Raw genomic sequence first — 23436 nt, forward strand, 5'->3', positions numbered from 1 at the left:
GGACCCCACACAAAATCTATGTAGATTCTACAAATATAATAATTGATATGTTAAATTTATAAAAGAATATAAGAAAAATATGCGCAAATTATTACACAAATTACTTTTTAATTTTAATAAACGAGAGAATGTTTGAAAGAACGGTATAGGAAATAAAACACATTTTCCTTTTTTAAAAATCGATTTTTTTTTTTTTTTTTGGTTTCTATTTTTATGTTCTTCTGTCTGGCACATGGTAATTAAATGGAGAATCGCATCACAAATTGCAGGATTTGGTACTTTTTGTGAGCGACAGCCGACCGTGATGCTACGCAGTCGCTCACTTGTAGTTGTACCCTCACTCGCCCGACCCTCTTCTCTTTTCTCCTTCTTCTTCATCAAATTCCCACTTGTACCCAGCTGCAACACCCGCCGCCCGCCTCTCTGCTATCACACATCCCCCCGTTTGTTCCCCAAACCCTTACCCAGCAATGAATGTTTCCCTTGCTTGTCCGTCAACAAGATGCACCTCTCCACTCTCACGGCCGCCGCCACTCAACCGATTCACGGTTCCTCCGCTTCATTGCCTGCCGATACAACCCTTTCCACTAGAGCCAGGAAAAAAGCAAGGCGTGAATCGCCGGAGGGAGTGCTTAGGCATAAGCTAGACATTTGTTCGAAGAACGGGGACGTGGCTGAAGCGCTGCGCCTTTACGAAGAGGCGCGGGGAAATGGGGTCCCGCTCAGCCAACACCACTACAATGTGTTGCTCTATTTGTGCTCTTCTTCGGATGGGGTTTTGGGTTTGGAGAAGGGTTTTGAGATCTTTCGGCAGATGGTGACAGAGAATATCGTTCCCAATGAGGCCACGTTTACGAGCGCTGCGAGATTGGCTGCTGCTAGGGAAGACCCAGAAATGGCTTTGGATTTGGTTCAGCAGATGAAGGGGTTTGGTATAGCGCCCAGGTTGAGGTCTTATGGGCCGGCTTTGTTTGGGTTCTGCGAGAAGGGGATGGCGGATAGAGCTTATGCAGTCGACGCGGACATGGTTGCGTCAGGGGTTGTGGCTGAGGAGGCTGAGCTTTCTGCCATTCTCAAAGTTAGCGTTGATGCGAGGAGGGCAGACAAGGTGTATGAGATAATGCACCGGTTGCGGGCCACGGTGAGGCAGGTCTCGGAGACAACTGCTGGGATTGTTGAGGGTTGGTTTAAATGTGAAGAGGCGGCAAAAGTGGGGGAGGAAGCTTGGGATGTGAGTAAGGTGAAGGAGGGAATTGTGAGGGGAGGTGGAGGGTGGCATGGCCAAGGGTGGCTGGGCAGTGGGGATTGGAGGCTGACCAGGACTCGCATGGATGAGACCGGCGTTTGTGGTTCGTGCGGCGCCAAGCTTGTTTGTATTGATATTGAGCCTAAGGAGACCCAAAATTTTGCTTCCTCATTAACCAACTTGGCTTGCAAAAGGGAGGTCAGGGCTGATTTTGTTCGGTTCCAGGTACGAATAATGTCTTAAAACATTTTTGAGATTGTGTTCCAGAAGCTTTATTTTTAAGATTTTTTCAAAAGTCAGGCTTTTGAAACTTAAAATGCTTTTAATTTTTTTACCAAATGGTACTTTATTCTTCGAGCAGACTTTTTAGGGTAAAACGCTCTTTTAGACTCAATCGCACACCCACACACCCACACAGGCCCTTACTTGTTAATCTCCGACGTGCTTTTTAATTTTTGAAGGTTTGTTCCATATGCTATGGTTCTGGAACCAGGAAAGTTTTTGCGTCTTGCATATTGCTATTTTAACTTTTTATCTAGTTTTTGAGTTGCTTCATGTGCATATATTAGTGTATTCTCTTCTCTTATATGAGCTGTTCCAATACTTTGCTACTTCTGTATGCTTCGAAAGTAAATACATAGAATGATCGTCAGTGGCATCTTGATTGATTTAGAAGGTGACCTCATTCAGGATTGGCTTCAGCAACATGGTCCATTTGAGGCAGTTGTAGATGGTGCCAATGTGGGTCTTATCAACCAACATAGTTTCAGCTTTTTCCAGGTGAATGGGATGCTTATAATAAGCTTTATGGCACTCTCTATCTTTTGAGTCCTTCAAAGCAAAATATATGAATTGGGTGCTTATTGATTCCTTTTGGTTGTAGCTTAATACTATTGTAAAACAACTACGTCAAATGAGTCCTTCGAACAGATTGCCCCTGATTATCTTGCATAAAAATCGTGTTACTGGCGGTCCTGCTCAGCATCCCGGTAACAAGATTTTGTTAGAGACTTGGAAAAAGTCTGGTGCACTTTATGCTACTCCTCCTGGTTCAAATGATGATTGGTAAGTTTGCATGCATATGTTCATTAGATTGAAATATAAATGGGTTAGATTGTGGTGGCCAACAAAATATAAATGTTTTGCGCATGAATGTTGTCTCAACACATTTCTTTCTTTTGTTTTTCATGTTATGCACAGAAATTCTCTTTGACTAACCCTGCTGGACTTGATCTTTGATTTTCATTAAAGGAGCTCTTATTTAATTTTGAAAATCATAATAAAATTAAAATCTGCTGCAAATTTGTAGCTTGATTATGACCATATGAGTTTAACTTGTTTAAAAAATTTGTTCCATGGTTTTTTACAGGTACTGGTTATATGCTGCTGTTAGTTGTAAGTGTTTACTGGTGACAAATGATGAGATGAGGGACCACTTGTTCCAACTGCTAGGTACTAGCTTTTTTCCAAGATGGAAGGAAAAGCATCAGGTACATCCCTATTTGCATTTGATTACATATAGTTTTGCTCGAATCTAAGAGACTCTTCTGTACAGAAACATTCATGTGCAAGCCTAACTAAGGCAGTGATTGATTATATTTTATCCAACTTCCTATCCATGTTTGGTGCAGGTTTTAATGCATCTCTCCATTTTGTTAAGATAAAGATAAAGAATAATTTTATGATGGAAAGATGCCTGCTTTTTAGTTTACTTGTCCAATATTTTCTGAAATACACAAGGCAAGAGAAGAACATGCATTTTTAGAATGGGGCTTCAAATGAGCTGAGCCTCTCGTGTGCTGTTTGTGCTTGGATGCATCTCAGCTTGGCTCATGTAAGGAACCCACTCGAGCCTAAATTTAGCTCATTTAAGAAATGAGCCTGAGGCTGAAGTGGTGTGGCACAATTTGAAGCTTGTGAACTTTGCTCTTTCTATGGTTATTAGCCATATGGTCATCAACCTCCCAGTTGAAATCAGCCTGTTGACAAATCCCCTATTTGATCACATTGTCACCCCATATCTTTTATGCATGCAAATTATCAAGATGACTGGAGATTAAAAACTATCTCATTTATAGAAGGTGCAATTTTATGTTTTATTGTTTAAAACTTTACAAAAAAAAGAAAAGTGAATGCATAGATTAGATGGTAAATGTCATCCAATCAATATGAAAGCTGTTATGCATGTTAAGTACAAAGAGAACAGTTAGCCAACCGGTGGAAATATCAAAACAATAATCCAGTTTAATTTGGTGTAATCTAGAAATAGCTACATCAGATGTAACTTGAACCTGACTCATAAATTCTGCTTACTTTAAGAAAACAACAGGGTTAACAGCACCTTTTGTTGGACATAGTCCTACCTTTTCTGCATATTTAACCATCAAAGGTGTCCATATAAAGGTTAAAAGTCCAGACCTTTCTTTTTTCTCTCCTCCCCCAACGTTATATCAGTTTATTACCTTTCCGCATCTTCTCTACCTGTTTTCTCTTCTGTATTAAATAATATCGGACTAGAAGACAGTAATTTTCTTCAATTTAATAGGGTATTGGTCTCTTCTAGTTCGCAGAAAGATGAGCTTTCTTCAAAATATCTTCTCTAATTTTTACACGTCTATCTTTTCCTCCTGCCAGCAACTCTATCTCTCTTTCTCAAAACAGGTCTCATTGTGGATGATTTTCTCTTCTACCTAAAAATGAAAAAGACATCTAAGGCATTGTCATTTGCTAATGAAGCAATATTTTTGGCTCATTTTCCCTGTACATCTACAAGAGATCTCAGCCGCTTCTCGTTCACCCTCTTCTGGTGTATTTGGCACTTACTTTATTGGTGTTTCTAGACATTGTTAACTCAAATTTCTCTCAGAGTACTTTGGTTCTTGTTTTCAAGTTCAAATAAAAAGAAGGGTGGAAAAGGGCTGGATCATTTTTTGTTTTAACCAAGTGGAGTTGTCAACAAGTGATAAGTCCAGTAATGAATTCTTGAGCTGAAGCGAACTGAAATATGTGGTACTTGTATAATTTAAAAACTTTGAAACATCATTGTTGATCCTGGTTAGTTAGGGGAGGAGATGAGATTTGTCTTGCTTATAGGAGTTCTTTAATCCTGGATGATAGAAGATGTAGACAGATGTAATATGTGCTCGTAATAACAGGAATATGGATATACTTTTTCAAAAGTTAAAGAGAAGGCTAAATGCCTCTAATGACCTTTCTCATTGTATGTATGTTCATCTTCACCGCGTGGCACTAATCTGATTTGCTTGTTCCTACCGTATTTATTTGCTTGGGTTCTGAGCATTATGGTGTACTAACTTTTCTTATGTACACTGCTTATATAACTATTTCTTTTGTAAGATTTTGGATTGAATTGATTGTTTTACCATCAACGATATATTGGAGTAATACCGGGGGGGCATTATTAGATCTCCAATATAAGATCAAGTATTGTTAGAGACACAAATGGGTTGAGCTATTGGGGCTACTTGTTTCTTTGTGATCCATTAATTCTAAGTGGGGGTTGGGTGGGGTTGAATTCTATATAAAGCCTGTCCCTACTACTCTAATGTATTTTCCATTTACTTAAAGTCAACCTACTGTTCCTGATTTTCTCACTTGAGAGTTTGGACAATCATTTTTGGGCAGGGAAGGATGGTTTCAAAGTGTTTCTGTGTAATCTCGTCTATAATTTCATATTGGCACCTGTGCAGGGTTTTATGGCAGGCCTGGGGCAGAGAGTTAGGGTTGGGGTAGGGTGTGGATTGTTGCAATTCCTGGTGGTTGTTTAATTCAGCAAGGGAAGAGAAGTTGTAGTTCATGTGGAAGGTCAACATAGTTTGAAACCTTGTGTCATATAATTTAAGGGGTTATCTGGATGTCTAAGAGACGTTTCATGTACCATTTTCTCATTGTTTATGAGTGTTAGCATACTAGTAGTCTTAAGCATTATGTGTCCTTGGGTTTTAAACTTAAAAGATGAATGAGTGTGGTAATATAATATTTCTCATTCAGAGAATGGGCGTATAATATTTCTCATTTTTCTTACTTCTCTGAATTTGTGGGTTTTTGCTCTTCTTTTAGCCTTTAAGGACGACTCTCTTTATTTGCATTTTGTGTATTAGGGTTGCATTCCTCTACACTTATCATTGAAATGAATTACTTATTATTATTATTATTATTATTTTTAAAAAAAGTGTGTTTGCCCAAACTATGAACTTATTTTTTTGGGCTTAGTAATATAAACTGTGATTTGGACTAGGACTTCTGATCTAGTTGGGAGTCTACAAGCCCTATTCTTTTTATTAAGGGTCCTGCATAAATCTTTTCTCTGAGAATTTGAATGTCGCTTTGGGAAGCATGCATATTGAAAATCTTAGAAACCAGTGTGTTATATATGTATGTTGCTCTTTTCCAATATCCTCTATGATCTGTAAATTTCGCCATAGAAATGTAATACTTCAGTCCCTTAAATTCTTGAGTAAATAGTTTTACTAAGAGTCCACAAGGTATCTGGTGAGTAACTACAATTTAAACTGACCGGCAAGGTTTTGGCCGACATAAATCAAGTTTCCCAGAATGAGTTTGTCATTATGTTGGAATATTTTTTTTTTCCAGAAATTGAAACTTGTTTCTCTGTTGATAATTTGCAGGTTCGACTGTCGTTTTCACACCGCGGGGCAGCTCTCCACATGCCTCCCCCTTATTCAATTGTTATTCAGGTAAGATGATGAACCTTCTGCTTGCTAATCGCTTATTTAAACTGATTATTAAGAATAAAGACAACATTTTACTTCTTATATGGGGTTTGTTATTGAACTTAATTAATGTTGGTTAATGTAAACACAGGAGTCAGAAAAGGGTAGTTGGCATGTTCCAACGACCACAGGTGATGATCTTGAGACCCCAAGGCAGTGGTTGTGTGCCACTAGAGCCAAGGATGCATCATCATCATCTCATCTTTGAAGACATTTATCCTTGCATGTATGCCCATGCATGAGAAGAGAGACAAGACTTTCGAGGATCCTACATACAAACACCTCTTTCAAACGCCACTTCCACCAAATTAATTATCAATTTTTACCTTCTTTTTTAAAAAAAAAAAAAAAAAAAAAAAAAAACTAAAAAACTTTACCAAGCTAATATTGATTTTGTGATCTTGTTGAGTCTTGTATTTTATTTCATTATCAAATAATTTACCTATTCAATGGTATATATACTTTTTGCCAAATAGCAACAATAAGTTACAACAAGAAGATATTTTGATTGGTGGTTTTGTTCCAAATGAATTAGATATTTTGATTGTAAGTGAGAAAATTTTTTCTCTGCCAACTCTGATGCACACCCTATTGTTTCCTATGTAATTTTGGATTATTTTAGTAAAATTTATCCTTGCCAAAAAGGAAAAAGAAAAGGGGTTTTTGTACATAAAGCAATGCTGCCGGTCGGTGCATAAGTGTTAGAAGAATATTATTGCGGATTACCATGACGAAGGTATATATATATATATATATGTGGTGTATTGATGTGCAAGGGTGTGTTGGATGAATCCCCCTCCCTGTCCCAATAAATTGAACGGAAAGGATCTTTCTACTTCTGCATTGTAGCAGGTTAATTAGAGGTAGCTGAAAGAAATTTTGTGCGCTTTATGAAACTGAAAAGTATGGAAACAAAATATTTTGATACATTTGACATTCATATTTATGTGTAAAGATTTCTCTATCCAATGCTACAAGTAAGAAGAAAAAAAGATATGGATGGGACGAGACAATGAGAGAAACAAAGAAAACTTGAGTTTTTTCTTGATTGATAAAAGAGTAATGCTACTCTTTATACTCATATTATATATAAGTGACTTCTTATGTCAAATACTTCAAAAAAATTATAAGAAAGTCACAGAAAACATATCACTTTAGTAGATATAAAATGAATGTGATAAATGAATGTAAAAAATAGCATTACTCTTGATAGAAAGAATGACGAGAAATAAACGTTTATTTCTCTTTACATCTACAAGGAATGAACCAAATGATATAGTTAGCCTACTCCTCAAGTAATGAGAAGTGGAAAATCAATTTAAGGAATTGTTTTTTTTTATTTTTTATTTTTATTTTTTTACTTTTAAGCTCTTGAGTGCATGCCGTAGTTCAAGCCATTCCGTGAACATCTTCCTCTAAGCATCAAAATCACAGTGAAATATTGGAGGCACAAAGGAGTTGAGCTCACCAAAGATATTATGATGATCATCTCCTTCACCATAAATACTAGAATCGATCTCCTCACACTCAAAGTATGTTTGTACGTCATCAAGGAAAGTGCATTGTGGCAGCTGATTAGACTCCGAAGGCGTTGGTATAATTGGATGATTATCTAAGTCAGCAACAGATGTCATTTCCATCATTTCTCTAAACTTCGATGACTGAAGAAGAAGCCCTAGGGCTGATGTGGCATTCGCTGGTGGCCGCGGCTGATCGGTCAGTAAGGTTTCTCCCGAGCTTAAGTACGTTTGTTGGTTTTGGAAGAAACTTAATTTGATTTCTTGTTCGTTAGGTTTGAGGTTAAATTAGTATTGGCATTAATAGGGTTATGTTGGCCGGCGGGATTATCATCAATATTGTTGATATGATTATTGGGTTTTAGCCATTTGATATAACGGCTGAGATCAAAGTTGGTGACTGCATTGAGTCCACGGTACTCTATGGCTGCCATATCATATGCAGTGGCAGCTTCTTCTTGGGTAGCTGCAAAAGCCAAGATGATTAATTAATTAAGCATATTTTCAAGAAAATATATGATATAAAAATAAGATTTAATGCAAACCCATTAATTTTATGTTTAAACTTTGAGAAAATAATGTTTTACTTTTAATTAATTAAATAACAGTTGATTTGAGTAATGGAAATTAGAGGAAAAGGAGATATATATACCATATGTCCCAAGATAGAGATACTTGTTTCCAAACACTCCCAATTCGAGCTTCCCATCTTCCATTGTGATGATGTCTGCTCAATATGTCATAAAATATTGCAATTTAGCTTTTCATAGTCAAGGGTTTATATATATATATATATTGTGAGGTAAATGAAATTAAAATAAATTTTCACTAACAGAAATTGCACAAAAAGCAATTGGAATTTGGATAATTAGTTACCTTGCAACACCTCTATATCTCGAAACACCTCGAGAGAAACCACTGCTTTTCCTGCAATTAAGTTCAACATTTTACATCAATTCCAATGATTTTAATTTTCTCAAAATTGAACGTATATATATATATATACCTTCTCAATGATCCAATATATTCTTCTCTTGATTGACCCTCCATTTCTTTCAGTTCTGTTTGGTATGTTGATAACTGCAATTAATTAATTGTTAATATTGTTAATATATATATAGGATTATCTGAACAATATTATTGAAACAAATCAACAATCAAATATCAAAGAAACAAAATAATTTACCAGAAAGTTAAGAATGGTTTCTGGACCCCAATATTTCAGTGCTGCTACGTCATAAGCATGTGCTGCTGCTTCCTCATCATCATAGGCACCTGAAAATCCACCCCTCAAAATAATTACAAAAAAAAAAAAAAAACCAATAAAACCATAACTAAAATGTTAAAAAAAATTAATAAAAAAAAAAAAAAAAGTGATCAATACATACCAAGATAGACTGCATGCATTTGAATAAGATCCCAATAATCACCCACAAAAGGAAAATAAATTAAGAACCGATATCAATAATAATAATAATAAATTTTATTAGTATAAATTAATTAAAACATATTAGAAAATTTATATATATTAACCTTGTCTTCCTTTCTTGTTCTGGGATTCATTCCAACAGTTCTTATCCCATAAATGAGCTTCATATCTCCCTGTCCATCGATGCCTGAAACAATCGATCACAAGAATATATAACAAAAAGGAAATTAATTATAAAGAAAATATATAAACAAATTAAGAGTTAATTAGTGGGGGGTTGTAGAGAGATGAACCTAGTGACCCCTCGATAGATTGAGCTACGTTGAGGAGGAGAGTCTCTTGGGACACTTCTTCTTGTTCGTTTCACCTTTTTCTCAGTGTTATTATTAGTGTTGCTGTTTGCATTGTTTTTCTGTGATAATTTCGCCATGAGATAAAAATATGAAGAGATATGACTGAGTCCTGGAAATGAGAAGGCTTATAAAGGAGTGAAGGGGAGGAAAGGAAAAAAGAATGGAGTTAATTAGAAGAGAATGGGCTGGCAAATTAAGATAGCCGGCAGAGGAGCTAGTTTGTGACCGTCTTTAACCGGCTCATATGGCCTTTTTCTCTTGTCCTTAACCTTTACTTTGTGCTATGTGCTGTTTCAATCCTATTGAATTCTAAATCATATATCTAGCCTTCTCATTTGTAGGCTAATTAAACCATATTCATTTTGACTGATGTGACGTGTTTTAAGTAATTTTTCATATTACTTAAAATATGTCACGTTAGTTGGTGTAAAATAGATGTGAATAGTAGCATTATGTATACATTCACTTCTCTATCTTATTTTAAGAGAAATTAAGAAGCTCTTGAAGATATTTTCACCATCTCCTTGTGAGATCCAGCCTCTTTCGGTTCTTGTTCTGTTGCTGTGGAGCGTCTCTCCATCTTCTCTAGCTGTTGCTTCATAAGTAGTTCCCTTTACGAAACTTTGCTTAGGATTACCGCCTTATGTGGCGACCCTAGTTCTTTTAATGCACCGAGTTATTTATTTGACCAATTCCCAATAGTTTTAGGTTTTACAACACTTATTTCGATCTAGTAGCTTTGAGGCTGTTATTTGGGTTGCCCTCCCTTTGTTTTTATTTTTTATATTGTAATCCTCCCATTTTCCCATCCCCAATTTTTAATAGAACATATATATGGTGCGTGCGTGTGTCTGTGGACAGAAAGAGATGAGTGAAATTTTACTGGAAATCACATATGAAAAAATAAACGGTCAAGATTGTAAGATTGTTAGAGAATTTTAGTTATTTTTTCACATGATGCAATCTTGACTAATAATCTCCAATATTGATATTTTCACTCAACGCAAGCCAACTCGAGAGAAATGAAAATGATCAAGAGGGTGAAGATGACTTTTTTATAATTTTATTATTTTCTGTGTTTTCTTTTCCATATTTCAATGTTGTTGTCTTTTGCTTTATTTTACTCTTGTTTTCTATTCTTTATTTGGTTGAAGAAAATGATTGAATTGAATGTAAATGTAAATCATGGATTTCCTAAACTAGTAGCACCTGGCAGGGTTAATGTCAACCACTATGTGTTGAAAATGATTTTTTTTTTTTTTTTTTTTTGACATGTCGACATAAGGGAAGAGGGAGGGGGAATTCGAACTAGTGACCTCCGCTTCATAAGGTGTGTGTCCACTGCTGCTTGAGCACCCGTTGGAAACAATTGAAAATAAAATTTGTAGGCAATACTTTGTGTCCTAAAAGAAATAGGGTATAGAGTATATATGGTTGGCCTTAATTAAGATTTGTCAATCTCACAGCAATTTATTATTATTCAACAAAATAAATGAAAAGAAATGTGGAACCGCTATAAGTTGTACAGCCGAAATAATTCACTCCTTAATTAATTACCAAATTTATAAAAAAACTCACAACTAAACATAGGAAAAGATCAAATTTAGTCCTTATATTTTGTACAATTTCAGTTTAGTCCTTTATTTTTTTTATTCCAACAATTAGGTTATTAAATTTTACCCATATTTTAAATAGACGCTTCCATCAATTTGTCATCTAATTAATTGACGGTATTCTTCGTCAAACTAATAAACCAATGCCACGAACCAAATTTGACATGTCACGTGTTAGCTATGGCAAATTTACTTTATATTACAAATATACCTTAAATAAAAAATAATAATAAAATGGAAAACCAAATTTTGTAGAAAACCAAATTTTGTAGCTAACCATAGAGGAAAAGATAGCCCAATTCATTGGACAAATTAATTCAATTTGTTAAGCTTTTGTCTTCACAAAAACCAGTTAATTAAAGTTGAGTAGAATCATTAAGATTTGTGACTTGGAAATGGAGTTTAGAAACAAGGGCACCTCTTTTACACGTTCTTTAACTCTCACCCTTGAATTTCATTATGATGTTATGCTAAATAATCACTTATTTTAAAAATTATATAAAAAAAAAATTAATTATTTAATTAATACTTTAAGAAAACTAATAGTAGAGCAAACTTGGGAACCATCTTATAAGAAGTTATAAAAAAACCTTTTAGAATGTAAAACCAATTAATAGGTACTTTCGGTTTTTTGATTCTTTCTAATGCGGAATGCGATCCTTGTCATTCTTATAGCGTTAGCAGTAACTTTCTTTAATATAATTTTATTTTATGTTTTTTTTTTTAAAAAAAAAAAATTAGAGAATAAAGCTGCTTTTACTTTTCTATTAAAAAAACTCAACAATAGTTTCTATTTTCCATTTTCACGGCATTTAAATATTTTTTCAAATAAATGTTAAGAAAAAGAGACAAGAGAAAATTATTTTCTTATATTAAAATAATGTTAAGAAAAGCAAAAGTGTTTAATGTTCCCTTGGTTTAAGGAACTCCAAGAGAATCGGGTGCTAGTGCTTTTATGCTTTCCTTCTAATAATAATAATATATATTTTTTTGGTATGCTTTTTAGTATATTATTATTATTATTATTATTATTATTTTTGACATGTCTGCACAAGAGGAGGGAGGTGGATTCGAATTAGTGACCTTCGTTTCATTAGGCGTGGTTCCAGCCGATTGAGCCACCTCTTAAGGACACCTTAATATATTATTGGATCATGATTCTTTTCATTTCACCTTAAATGGAGATGATTTATCCTATAATCAAATTTAATATTATTAAATTTAACGGTGTAAATAATGCCACGTCATTTAAATTTTTTTGACCAACATGTCGACATACTTACCATTTGACTTTTTCTAGCATATTGCATGGCCCTCGACAAGAACCAAACGGCTCAACTACCCTAACCCACGTTAATGATAACATACAATTGTGGAATCATACGAGCAATTGGCCATTTTCTTTTCTTGCATGTTGAATGTCGAGTCAACTTCAAGGTGTGGGAACTTTAATGCACCCAACTGGTCACCAACTAAACCTAAACGTGTCAAATTGTACCGTTTTAGGTGAACCCCCAAAAATGGCTTATGGCTATGGTCAGTTACAAGGTTACTTGAGATTTTCTTTCCTCTCAAATAACCACTTGTACAATATGTGTTTTAAATATGCTGCAATGATGATTAGTTTGTGATACCAAAAGATAAGCTAATTATATTGCGCATGGATTAATCAAGACAGTAGTTAAACAAGTAATAAATAATATTTAGATAGAAGAATCCCAATGGTTCGGACTTGAGTAGGCTAAAAAAAGATATACAACCTTGATAATTAGAGCGGTGTTCCACAGAATATATGACTCATACCCCTTTACGTTCTTTAAATTATATTGGTGATGTAGTTACCGAGATCAATGTAGTTAATTATGTCTCTTCTAGAAGTTGGTTAGCTATCTCCCTCATCGTGAAGTAGAACTGACTAATACTAAGTCGAAGGGTCGAGAAACTCAAAACCACTATTCTTGAATAACTTGAAGTCTGGCCTTCTTTCTTTTCGCACCATTACGGATACAAAAATAATGGGAAAAATTGGATTTAACTGTCAATTGCTCCTATCGAAAATAGGATTGACTACAGATTCGAGCCATAGCACTTGGTTTCATAAAACTGTACAACTTTCCTGATCTAAATAAAGCAAGTTTTACATAAATAAGATTTGGCTTAACATGTTTTATTTGATACAGATAGGAGATGAACCCAACTCGATATTCTTAAAAAATAGGTAATAAATAATATTTAGATAGAAGAGATTCTTGATTGTACATTTGAGTACGTTGTCACCTTGTATTTTTAGAGCAAAATGCTCTATCTTCTTGAATTTGAATGAACTACACATTCTTCTTAAAATAATAATAATAAAAAACATTTATTTTAAAAGTTTAAAAGCATTTAAGATTTTATAGGTAAGTAGTAATTTAACATGGTAACACGAGCTAGGATTGTGCACTCATATAAGGTATAAATATTACTTTTATTTCCAAAAAGAAAAAGAACATGACTCGTATTAGATTTTTGCACAACATTTCATGAACTAAGTTCACACTTTAGCAATGACTTTAGACCATGTAAAAATGCATCTTTTTTTTTTTTTTTTTTGTGAGTAAAAAAAAAAAGAAGGCATCTAGTAATGGACAATTAGGGCTTAATTAAATGAATTTCTTCCAAATCTTCCAAATCACTGAATTTACATTTCTCACCTTCCGCCAAATTGAATTTCCCAACAACCAAATAATTTCTATCCGTACAAAGAGGAATGTTAAGTTTACAGACAAATTATACAAAAAAACTTTTACAAACTGATGTAACACAACATAATTAAATATAAGATAAGTTCAAACCTAATCATGTTGTGCCACATAAAGTTTTTTTGTAAAATTTGTTTGTAAGCTTAACACTCATTCCGTACGAAACGATGTCCAGCCTACGCTAGGCTCAACTCCTATACCACGTGTCTAAATCATATTAGCCAAAACAATAATGAAACCAAGCAACTTAACTAAATTTTGACTTTTACCTAATTTATTCAATCATTCAGCGCCACGTACCCGAGCTCACAAAGAATGTACGTAAGAAGAAAACTTCACGGCTTTCCTTTTAGCTGATTGTAATTACTTGTGTGCCTATATATATAGAAAGATCTCCCAGATGTTCGAGGGAACTGATCAATGAGCCTGATCTGCCGGAGAGTTTAGATCGGGCGTATATCTCCCCGGAGAGTCGAATCGGAAAGTATTTTCCGGCGAGGATCTCCGAACAATTGCGCCGGAGAAGATGAGCAGCCACCGTCGGAGAGGTGCCAAGAGCCCCGGCCGAGTCGACTCGGAGGCGAAGAAGACGTCGGAGACGAATCGGAGATTCAATCGGCGATTGGTGAAGTACCAAGAGTTGCCGGAGTACCTGAAGGACAACGAGTACATACTGGACCATTACCGGAGCGAGTGGCCGCTGAAGCACGCGCTGCTCAGCGTCTTCGCTTGGCACAACGAAACCCTCAACATCTGGACGTGAGACCGATTCCGATTGCGATTCCCATTCTCATACATTCATGCATACTTACATTTGCGCGCGTGTGTGATTGATATTTGGAAAATTGTGTTGTGCTTGTGCAGGCACTTAGGGGGGTTTCTGATATTTGCGGGATTGACGGTGATGAGCTGGACGGAGAAGGCCGAGCTTGGAGGTCTGTTCAGGTGAGAGAGAGAGAGAGAGAGAGGGGGAGGGCATTCTTGTCATTCCAAACTTTGTCTTGGTTCTTTTTGGTATTGGTGTTGATAACGTTGTGCTTGGGACCAGGGCTCCGGTGCGAGTAGGACCGTTGATGAACGTCTCGGAGATTGCATTCCCGGTGAGTTCCACTTTTAGATTTTCTTTTTTTTTTTTTTGAAAATTTTTAATTTCGGATTTGACACCACTGGACGCGCGAGTGGGTCCTACGATCTCGCGCGACAGAGAGAGAGAGAGAGAGAAATGAGCTCAGTTGAATACTTGATCCCTTTTGTGCTTACTTTAACGGTCGTGATTGAAAAAGATCTCAGGCTATCTGAAGCCGATTTTGTATTTTTGTTGCCCACGTGACTACTTGTCAGCACATGAAGCGTGGGCCATAGTCATTGAAAGGTAATGCAGGTGACCCCTCGAATCTTTAAAGGTCCTTTTGAGAAGAAAGGTGGGGTTTGTTTTGTTTTCATGTATGAAATTATTGCAGGTTTTGTGGAAAATTATAAATTTGTAGTAAGATAAGTAATATAGCCAACTTTAGACAAACGTAATTTGGTGAAAAAAGATGTCATTAACTTAACATTAATGGTTTTTGAACTATATGGTTAGAATATTAATTAAACGATTAAATTCATTTATTTTTATCTACCTAAACTTTTGAGATAGTAGTCAATTATCATGGTATAAAGTAAATAATTTGAGTTCGAACATTATTTCTATGTCATTCACTTCTCATTTAAATTAAATGTTTTAAACTTTTGATACAAGTGATTATTAACCTAAATTAAGGGTGCCTTTGCAAAAGGACTAAAAAGAAAAGACTTTATTATTCCTCTTAAAATCAATTTCAACATTCTTATATTTTACATCACATCAATAACTTTTTATTACTATTCAAATAAAAAAATCGCTATAATTTTTTTTTTTCACATTAATTAAATCTGTTATAATTTCAGTTTACTTCATTTTTCAAGTCCTTTGACAAACATAGCCTAAGTTCTCAAGGTGCATATATTGGGTGCATATATTGACCGAGTTGAAGTGATTGATTTAGTTATTTAATTTATACTTTCAAACCAAAAGACATGACATGTTTGTCGAGCGAGTCCTTGAACCAAATCTAATGTATTAAAACCCTGGTACATATGTTTTTTACTGATGTCGTACAAAGGTAGAGAATTGGAGTCAATGGAGGAGGAGATATTTTACACTTTGATTACTGCAATGAGCGTAGAATTAGAGCAGAAGGATGTTTGATCCATCATCCATGCTTAGTTGTATTAATGGTGCTTGTTTGCAGGACTCGCAATTGAGGCAGATTTCAGAGTCATCAGTTTTGGCTTCACGAGAAGAAGACAGTTCTTTTGAGTCTATTCCCAGATGGCCTTGGTTTGTTTTCTTAGCCGGAGCCATGAGCTGCTTGGTTTGTAGCTCCCTTTCCCACCTCCTTGCTTGCCACTCAAAACGCCTCAACCTTTTCTTCTGGCGCCTAGATTATGCAGGCATTTCTGTTATGATAGTTTGTTCCTTCTTTGCACCAATCTACTATGCCTTCTTGTGCCACCCCTTCACGCGTTTCTTCTATCTGACCTCCATATCTGTGCTGGGTATCGTCGCCATTGTTACCCTTCTCTCGCCTGCTCTCTCCGCTCCTCGTTTCCGCTCCTTCAGAGCCTCCCTATTCCTCGCCATGGGCTTCTCCGGAGTCATACCGGCAGCTCATGCTGTTGCTCTCCACTGGGGCCATCCGCATATCTTTGTTTCCATGGGATATGAAATTGCTATGGCAATCTCGTATGCTACAGGAGCTGGGATCTATGTGAGCAGGATACCAGAGCGATGGAAGCCCGGTGCATTTGATATTGCAGGGCACAGCCACCAGATCTTCCACGTGTTCGTTGTTCTTGGGGCGCTTGCACACTGCGCCGCCACTCTGGTTATTTTGGATTTTCGCCGGCGATCACCAACCTGTGTGTCTTAGCTAGACATTGACATTGACATTGACACTAGCATTTGCTGATGCTGATGTAATTGTGTCATCTCAGAAATGTATTGATATTTGTACTGAGCTCAAGGCATCGTAAGAGCACTCTTTAGCACCACAGATTTTGTTTGTTCTGTCATACCATTTACTGTATGGCAATAGGATCCAAGAGTGCAAGTGCAAAGAGTTGTTTGTTTCCTAAATTATATGAATCATAGAGAAATTACATTGATATTTATAGATGCTTATCCTTTCAAAGAATTGAGCCTATTTTACCGTACTCTTTGTTTGATAATATATATTTTTTTCTTACTTTTGTTTTCTCTCTTTTCAAAACAAAAACATTAACAAATAATTTAAAACACAAAACATTCAAAACAACTTTCACATTTATGTTCCATTAAAACACTTTTTCCAAATAAAAATAAAATTCACCCTTTAAAAAGCATTAACAAACAGTACCTATACTTTGGACAATGTAAATTGACAAACAACCTCAAATACAAAATACTCAAAACTATTTTTAGCTTTATGTAATATCAAAATACATTTAACAAAGATCTCTGTCACTGTGGCTGGTCATTTGCTCCTGAACCTGAATATTTTGCACAATGTAAATTGACAAGCAAAAGATCAAAACTATGACACATCTGGATACAGGCAAGAGCATTGAAGTTTATTATTGCAGATTTTCCATGCAGCCATCAGTTCTAATAGTATGAGCTTGAAAGCATAAACCGTCCACTGTTCTATCTGTTTTATTATGGCAATAACAAAATTTATAGTAGGAAAAAAAAAGAATAAAATATAAAATGAACAAAAATATAAAGGAGACTCGGTCACCGACGAACTTCTCAAGTGATCCTTCCACCGTCGTCGTGTTTCCTTCGCACATCTGCAGCTTATTAGCTCACTTTACATTAATGATTCTCCTCCTCGCTACTACAAATCCAAACTGTACTGAGTGTATTCACAATGCCTGCGCTTGCAGTTCATTATGCTGCAGAAAATCGACAGAAAACAAACGTCTCTGTCATTATTAACTGTATCTTATCACTTCCGTTGTCTCATGAAATACAACCCTGGGTGTGAACATAGCCGTTGCATCTAAAAAGAAATTCATGATCCTCCTTCAACTTGTAACTTCAACGATCTCGGATTCACTGTCACTGTAATCTCCCCAACATTTGGTTGGTTTTTCCTCAACCACAGCAATATTGCAAGTTTCACTTGCCACAACAGTGTCAACAGCAGCAGCAGCAATTGGGACTATATCTGTAGTCTTTTCTTCAACTTCAGGATGATTGTTTTCATTGTCTACAGCTTGATCTTCTTGCGATTTCTGCTCAATTGGTGGTTTTTCATCAACTTCTGTAAATGACTTCTCGGTACTCGCTTCCGCCTCCACTTCCACTGCAGCCTCATCTTTGTTTTCAACACCATTGTCACCATTTACAACTGTTGGTGATTCTACCGAACTGATTGGAGATACTGGAAACCCATTTTGAGTCACTGGAATACCATTTACTGATGCTGGATATCCATTTGGTGACACCGGAACACCATTTGGAGACATGGGGAAACCATTTGGAGAAGTCAAATAACCATTTGGAGATAGTGGATAGCCATTGGGAACCCAAGGTTGGCCAGGTACAAACTCAGCTGCATGGGGGTTCATTATTAAAGGAGGGCTGAACTGATTCCCATCTCCATTGTGTTCGCCATTGTGGAAGCCAGCTTTATTGCGTGGAACCCGATTTCCTGATCTGTTATAGCCACCAGATAGCCGGGGACCATATGGAACCCTCGCTGTTGCTGACTGATGAGGTGATCTACGGACAGGATTGACTGTAAGCATAGGAGGAATATTAACTGGTGGGGGCAGAATTCCTCCATGATCTTTAAATCCTGGAACTGGGACTGAGCCGAAGACTGGAATTGTGGATGGATTAAATGGAGGTGCAGCAGCAGAAAGTTTCTTGGTTGTCTCCTTTCCTGGTTCTGCTTCATCTTGTTTTTCACCTTCAGTTGGCTTTGGCTTAACACCTGAGTCAACATTATTTTCATCTCCATCTGCCACCTTTTCTTCAGAAATGGGGGCATCTTTATCAGGAGAAGTTTCTGAGCAACCATCTGGCCCCACTCCCAACACTTCACTTTTAGAAGTACTGGCCTTCAAACCCTGAGAGATATCAGGATTCTCAACTTCGAGAACTGCAACACTTCCAGTTTCTGCTTCAGTGTCTTTAACAGCATCACTCTTTAATTCTACTTTTTTACCTCCCACCTTGATATCTTTAGCAGCACTCTTCACAACCTCAAGGGGTTTTGATCCCACAAAGTCAACCTTTTTTCCTTGTTTTTCTTCTTCGTTGACCTTGCCTTTTGTTTCCTCCTTAGAAACCTGTAGATGTTTCTCTCCTTTGGGTTTATCAACTTTTTCTTCCTTTGCGTCCTTTACTATTGTCACCTCACCAGGAGAGGGATCTGTCACAGCTGCCTCCTGGCTAACCTGAGGATTTTGTTCTTTGGGAAGATTTCCTTTTGGCAACTGTTCTGCCACTGCCTTCACAATTGTTCCAGGTGGAGCCAAAGCAACTTCTTTGTAGGAGAAAAGTTTTCCAGCTGCCTTAACACTGATCGGACTTGCAGCAGGAGCAGACTTAGCAACTTGATCAGTGGAAGCTGGGCTAGCAGGGGCTGACTTTGGGTTGGCTAATTTCTCTGCCCCACTAGTTGAGGTGCTAGAGTTATTCAACTTCGGACTGAAGCTTGCACTCTTAGCAAAATTCTTTGTAACAGGTGGAGCAGGTCCAGTTGAAGCAACAGGCTCATTTTGGGTTGTTCTTGGGGATGCGAAATTAGTGGACTTTCCACGGTATCTTGATGACTGGGGTACATTCATGAAGTTGGTATTTAGTTTTGCTAGGCTTGGCCTCCTTGAACTAGAAGACTTGCGAGCTGTAGGTGAGCGACCTTTAGGAACGGCTTCTTGCCATCCTTCATCAGAGGTGTCATCTTGTGCCACATCATCATTTTTTATCAGTACGGATTGATCAGAAAGGATTGAATCAGGTTTGTCATCTCTAGGTTCTGCAAACTGAGCTTCGGCTGTGTTTTCTTTATCACTTGAATTTTCTGCAATGGGAAAACTTGACGACAAAATTTCATCCTTCTGATATTCATCTGAGATTGTATCCCAGTTTTGGCCTGGTTTGCCTTTGATCTGTATGATGAAGAGAAATCAGATTATTTTGGCAATGAGAAAAAAAGTAAGATGAGAAGATAAAAGAAAACAAGGGTTAAGCTGGTAGCTTTTTGACCTTGGCACGAGCTTTCTTTTGGGCCTCTCTCGCTTTCATGTCTGCATCTGGCGTTATGTAATCCAAAAGGTCCGATACGCTAATCCAAAAAAAGAAGATATTGAATGTAATTGTTAAATTCAATAAAAAAAGTTGAAAATAAAGAATCTTTCAGATAAAAGTCATCACATAGTTTGTTTGCCAAATTTAATTTGATTAATTTTGAAAAGGTTTGTGTAGGAGTTGAATTTCAACTCAAACATAAAAGTCTTTAATGGGTTTCTAATTACATCAACAATGATGATGGCAACAACACAGCCATCAGCAGCAGAAAGAAACGAACAGTATGGCCAAAAGAATACAGTAATGTCAAACACAATTGTTACCTCAAATGACCTTTGCTGGAGATTGAGGCATCTGGTTTTGGGGTACCATGGCGTGCAGCTTCTTGTTGCTCCAGAGCCTTGGACTCAAAGTACTCAAGCCATGCAGCAGCATCCTACAGAAATTTATTGCATACAGGTATGAGGAACAATGATCAATACATAAATTGACAGTCAAGCATCAAATGTTAAATAAAATACTACCTGTGTTCGTAGATCCTCGGACCCTAGTTTGGCCTGCAGTATCTGTAGGGTAGTCTGTTCATGCTGAACACTTAAGGAGTATGCCTCCATCAAAGAGAGAGCAATTGCTATTGCATGATAACTGGCAGCAGTCTGAACAAGCGAGAATTATTGTTAAACATGCAAGAGCACAAGTCATCAATGACTGTTCCAAACAAGTATACACAGATATTGTCAGTCCTAAATTTAAGATGTTGGGCATATCAACGTAAGGAGCTAATGACTATCACCAAATCCATTTAAATATAAATACTCTTATAAAGTACTTAACATATATTAGTTCCCAAATCATCATTATTTTCAAATCATGGGTTGGTAGGTTGGGTAATTTAGGATCTTACAGAACCTCGGGCATTGAGCGTTTTGCTTTGATTTGGCTAATTGAATGCCTCAAAAGGAAATTTCAAATTTGAATGTAATGATGGTTAGTTAGGTCGGTGATAAGTTTCATAATAACAAACATACTATGGTCAATATAGTGAACCTTGACCCACAAACTTTACCCATTCTAGCTATACTATCAAATTCATTTTCCCAAATTTGCTTAGAGTTCCAAAGAGAGTCTATAATTCATTGAAGAAATCAGAGAGAGAGAGAGAGTTAACCTGTATATGATCAGCCCCAAGTAGTCTTTGGTTACATTTCAATGCCTCATGGAGATACCTAAGAGCAACATGGACGTTCCCCAAACCTTCTTCCATCATTGCTACATTGATGTAAGTGGCAGCAGTATTTGGATGAGAAGGCCCACATGTTAAGTGCAAGAGATACAGAGCACGATTGACGTACCTAGAATTAGGAAATGGGAATAATTATTCAACTTTTTTCATAATGATATCCCCTAGATGCAGCTCAAAATATGATTATAACTTAATTGTAACTAGTTTATATAAAGAAATTGTGTTCTGTACTTGTATATCTATGTTGTGCTACTTGCTTCCATAATATGCCCTCTAATTTTCGATATGTTTGCTACGTGGCATGATTTGCTTAACATAAGGATAGATCACAAATTTAGTTCTCTGCCATGTATTTCTCTTGATTCTCCTTGCTCAAGAGAATACTGCCATTTAAAATTTCATCATTCCTTTTGCATGTTGACAATTATTGGATTTTTAGATTTTTAAATCAAGTTAACATTTAAGCCTCTCCAAGGACACATGTCAGTAACCTCAAACAGCAAGGTTCACTTTTAACTACTAAAGGAGTTATGGAAGCCTATGATTATATAATTTAGAGTTCTTCACGAAAGTATCAATGGGTTATCTTGATGCTATCTTTCCATGAAATAAAACAGATAAGATCCTTTTTGTAACTCTTCAAGCTTTATTAAACTTTTAATATAATTTTACTATCTTTTTTTTTTTTTGTTACAACTTCCTTGCAGATGATAAGAGACTGAAATTGTTGGAACTAAGAAAATGATCCATATTTTGAGTGCATATCGTCATATAGTAAGCCCACTGACCCATTACCAAGTGATCATTTGATTGAATAGAGCATTATCCTTGAGATCTTTTTAGTTAGTGCAATAACACATCGCAAATTTTTTTTGAAGCTAAGAGAATGGGATTTGAAAGTACACTAGAAAAGATATGATCGTAACAAACAAAATAGCATGGAATAGCTTATTTTAGTTTCTAATATTAATGAACTAGGTACATCATGCATATAGTCAAATACCATAGTGTGGAAAGTTGTTCCTAATACTAGAAAGCAATGAAAACATGACAAGGATAGCCACCATAATATTAAGTCAGCTAGGAAAAAAAACATTATTGGTAACTATGGAAGCATACTTCAAAGCCAACTCTGTGTGCTGAAGTCGATAGTAAAAAACAGCTAGATCTCCATAACTTTTCATTGTATCAGGGTGATCAAGTCCAAGCTCTCTCTCATTAATATCCAATGCTTTTTGCTGATAAATGGTCGCCTAAACAAGGAAAACAAGGTCAGTACATTAAATAAGTCTGAAGCTGACATTACCTTTCAAACGGTAATTACATGGGAGCATCCATCAAACATGTTCAAGTATTGAAGGTTATTCTTAAGATTAAGATAGATAAATTAATCTAGAATAGAACAGTTAGCTTTAATTCTCAAATTTATTATTTTCTGTAAGTTTTACTTCACAGATCTTAAGTACAAACAAGCATGTAAAGCTCATGCTTTAGAGTTAAAATGTACTCGGAATATGCTTGTATTTTTGGGTAAGTTAGCTTGGTGCATGCTTCGGATCTATATTTTATCATGTACCCCAAAACAAACAACAGATTACAAACCAATAGTTATAGAGCTCCATATTTTCCAGCAAACTTTGCCAAAACTCTGTAAAGCAAATGGAAACTGGCTACTTTGGTTTTAAGGGAAGTAAGTATGTTCTTAAAATATAATGCTGAGGAGTTTCCTTCCAATATCCTATCAACAGTTAACATAAGGAAAATCCATGACACATTATTATAATATACATAACATAAAGTCAGAAAATCTAAGATTTGAAGAATATAGGTAACTTTCTTTTCCTTTGTTTGACTTTGAGCATGTGTCTGTGTTTAATATATAGTAAACCTGTATCTAGGACCATTACTTATATCATAAAGGTGATGGTACCGAATAAATCAATGCCAAGAGTCAAGAACCAAGACCCATCTTGTATCTTTTTCACACAGATTTGAATAATTGTTTCTGATGGTAGTATGGACTAGCAGTATCATTTTTAACAAATCAAGAAGTTGGAACTATATTTCAATCAATGTTTGTTATTTATATCATAATTCTAAAGACAAAAGCAAAATAAAACCAAACATGTCAGGTAGGTTGGTGACTCTGTCAACATCTGTCACATATACGTCGTGAGTATATTTGTTAATTGAAATTTCATGTTATATAGACCCAAAT

The 23436-nt window shown here is 36.1% G+C and overlaps 3 protein-coding genes and 1 pseudogene across 3 annotated transcripts in view; 2 read left to right on the top strand and 2 right to left on the bottom strand.

Annotated features, from left to right (window-relative positions):
• Positions 1 to 256: 256 nt before the first annotated feature.
• Positions 257 to 6690, top strand: LOC132184462 (proteinaceous RNase P 1, chloroplastic/mitochondrial-like). The gene is made up of 6 exons (XM_059598104.1): positions 257 to 1471; positions 1937 to 2026; positions 2130 to 2311; positions 2616 to 2736; positions 5896 to 5964; positions 6092 to 6690. Exons 1-6 carry the CDS (start codon positions 305 to 307, stop codon positions 6206 to 6208), a joined length of 1746 nt encoding a protein of 581 aa, XP_059454087.1. The 5' UTR covers positions 257 to 304; the 3' UTR covers positions 6209 to 6690.
• A 725-nt stretch (positions 6691 to 7415) lies between these two features.
• On the bottom strand, positions 7416 to 9376 carry LOC132185658 (AP2-like ethylene-responsive transcription factor At1g16060; annotated as a pseudogene).
• A 4677-nt stretch (positions 9377 to 14053) lies between these two features.
• LOC132184086 (heptahelical transmembrane protein 2-like) lies at positions 14054 to 16858 on the top strand. Its single transcript, XM_059597573.1, has 4 exons — positions 14054 to 14412; positions 14518 to 14598; positions 14702 to 14753; positions 15927 to 16858. Exons 1-4 carry the CDS (start codon positions 14180 to 14182, stop codon positions 16605 to 16607), a joined length of 1047 nt encoding a protein of 348 aa, XP_059453556.1. The 5' UTR covers positions 14054 to 14179; the 3' UTR covers positions 16608 to 16858.
• Positions 16859 to 17265: 407 nt separating this feature from the next.
• LOC132183715 (protein REDUCED CHLOROPLAST COVERAGE 2) overlaps positions 17266 to 23436 on the bottom strand; it is a 13181-nt gene continuing 7010 nt past the window's right edge. Inside the window, exons 18-23 of the mRNA XM_059597113.1 lie at positions 22338 to 22471; positions 21144 to 21327; positions 20500 to 20631; positions 20299 to 20411; positions 19934 to 20012; positions 17266 to 19836 (exon numbers count right to left, since the gene is read on the bottom strand). Of these exons, the coding sequence (XP_059453096.1) occupies positions 17743 to 19836; positions 19934 to 20012; positions 20299 to 20411; positions 20500 to 20631; positions 21144 to 21327; positions 22338 to 22471 (2736 nt within the window). The 3' untranslated portion in view covers positions 17266 to 17742. The remainder of the gene's footprint in view (positions 19837 to 19933; positions 20013 to 20298; positions 20412 to 20499; positions 20632 to 21143; positions 21328 to 22337; positions 22472 to 23436) is intronic.

The sequence above is a fragment of the Corylus avellana genome, chromosome ca6, assembly GCF_901000735.1.
Source record: "Corylus avellana chromosome ca6, CavTom2PMs-1.0".
In the NCBI taxonomy this organism is placed as follows: Eukaryota; Viridiplantae; Streptophyta; class Magnoliopsida; order Fagales; family Betulaceae; genus Corylus; species Corylus avellana.

Coding starts and splice junctions, on each gene's coding strand:
- LOC132184086 (XM_059597573.1), top strand. CDS start 14,180: ATGAGCAGCCACCGTCGGAGAGGTGCCAAGAGCCCCGGCCGAGTCGAC. Junction 14,413..14,517: donor GAAACCCTCAACATCTGGAC/GTGAGACCGATT, acceptor GTGCTTGTGCAG/GCACTTAGGGGGGTTTCTGA. Junction 14,754..15,926: donor TCTCGGAGATTGCATTCCCG/GTGAGTTCCACT, acceptor GCTTGTTTGCAG/GACTCGCAATTGAGGCAGAT.
- LOC132184462 (XM_059598104.1), top strand. CDS start 305: ATGCTACGCAGTCGCTCACTTGTAGTTGTACCCTCACTCGCCCGACCC. Junction 2,737..5,895: donor GATGGAAGGAAAAGCATCAG/GTACATCCCTAT, acceptor GATAATTTGCAG/GTTCGACTGTCGTTTTCACA. Junction 5,965..6,091: donor CTTATTCAATTGTTATTCAG/GTAAGATGATGA, acceptor ATGTAAACACAG/GAGTCAGAAAAGGGTAGTTG.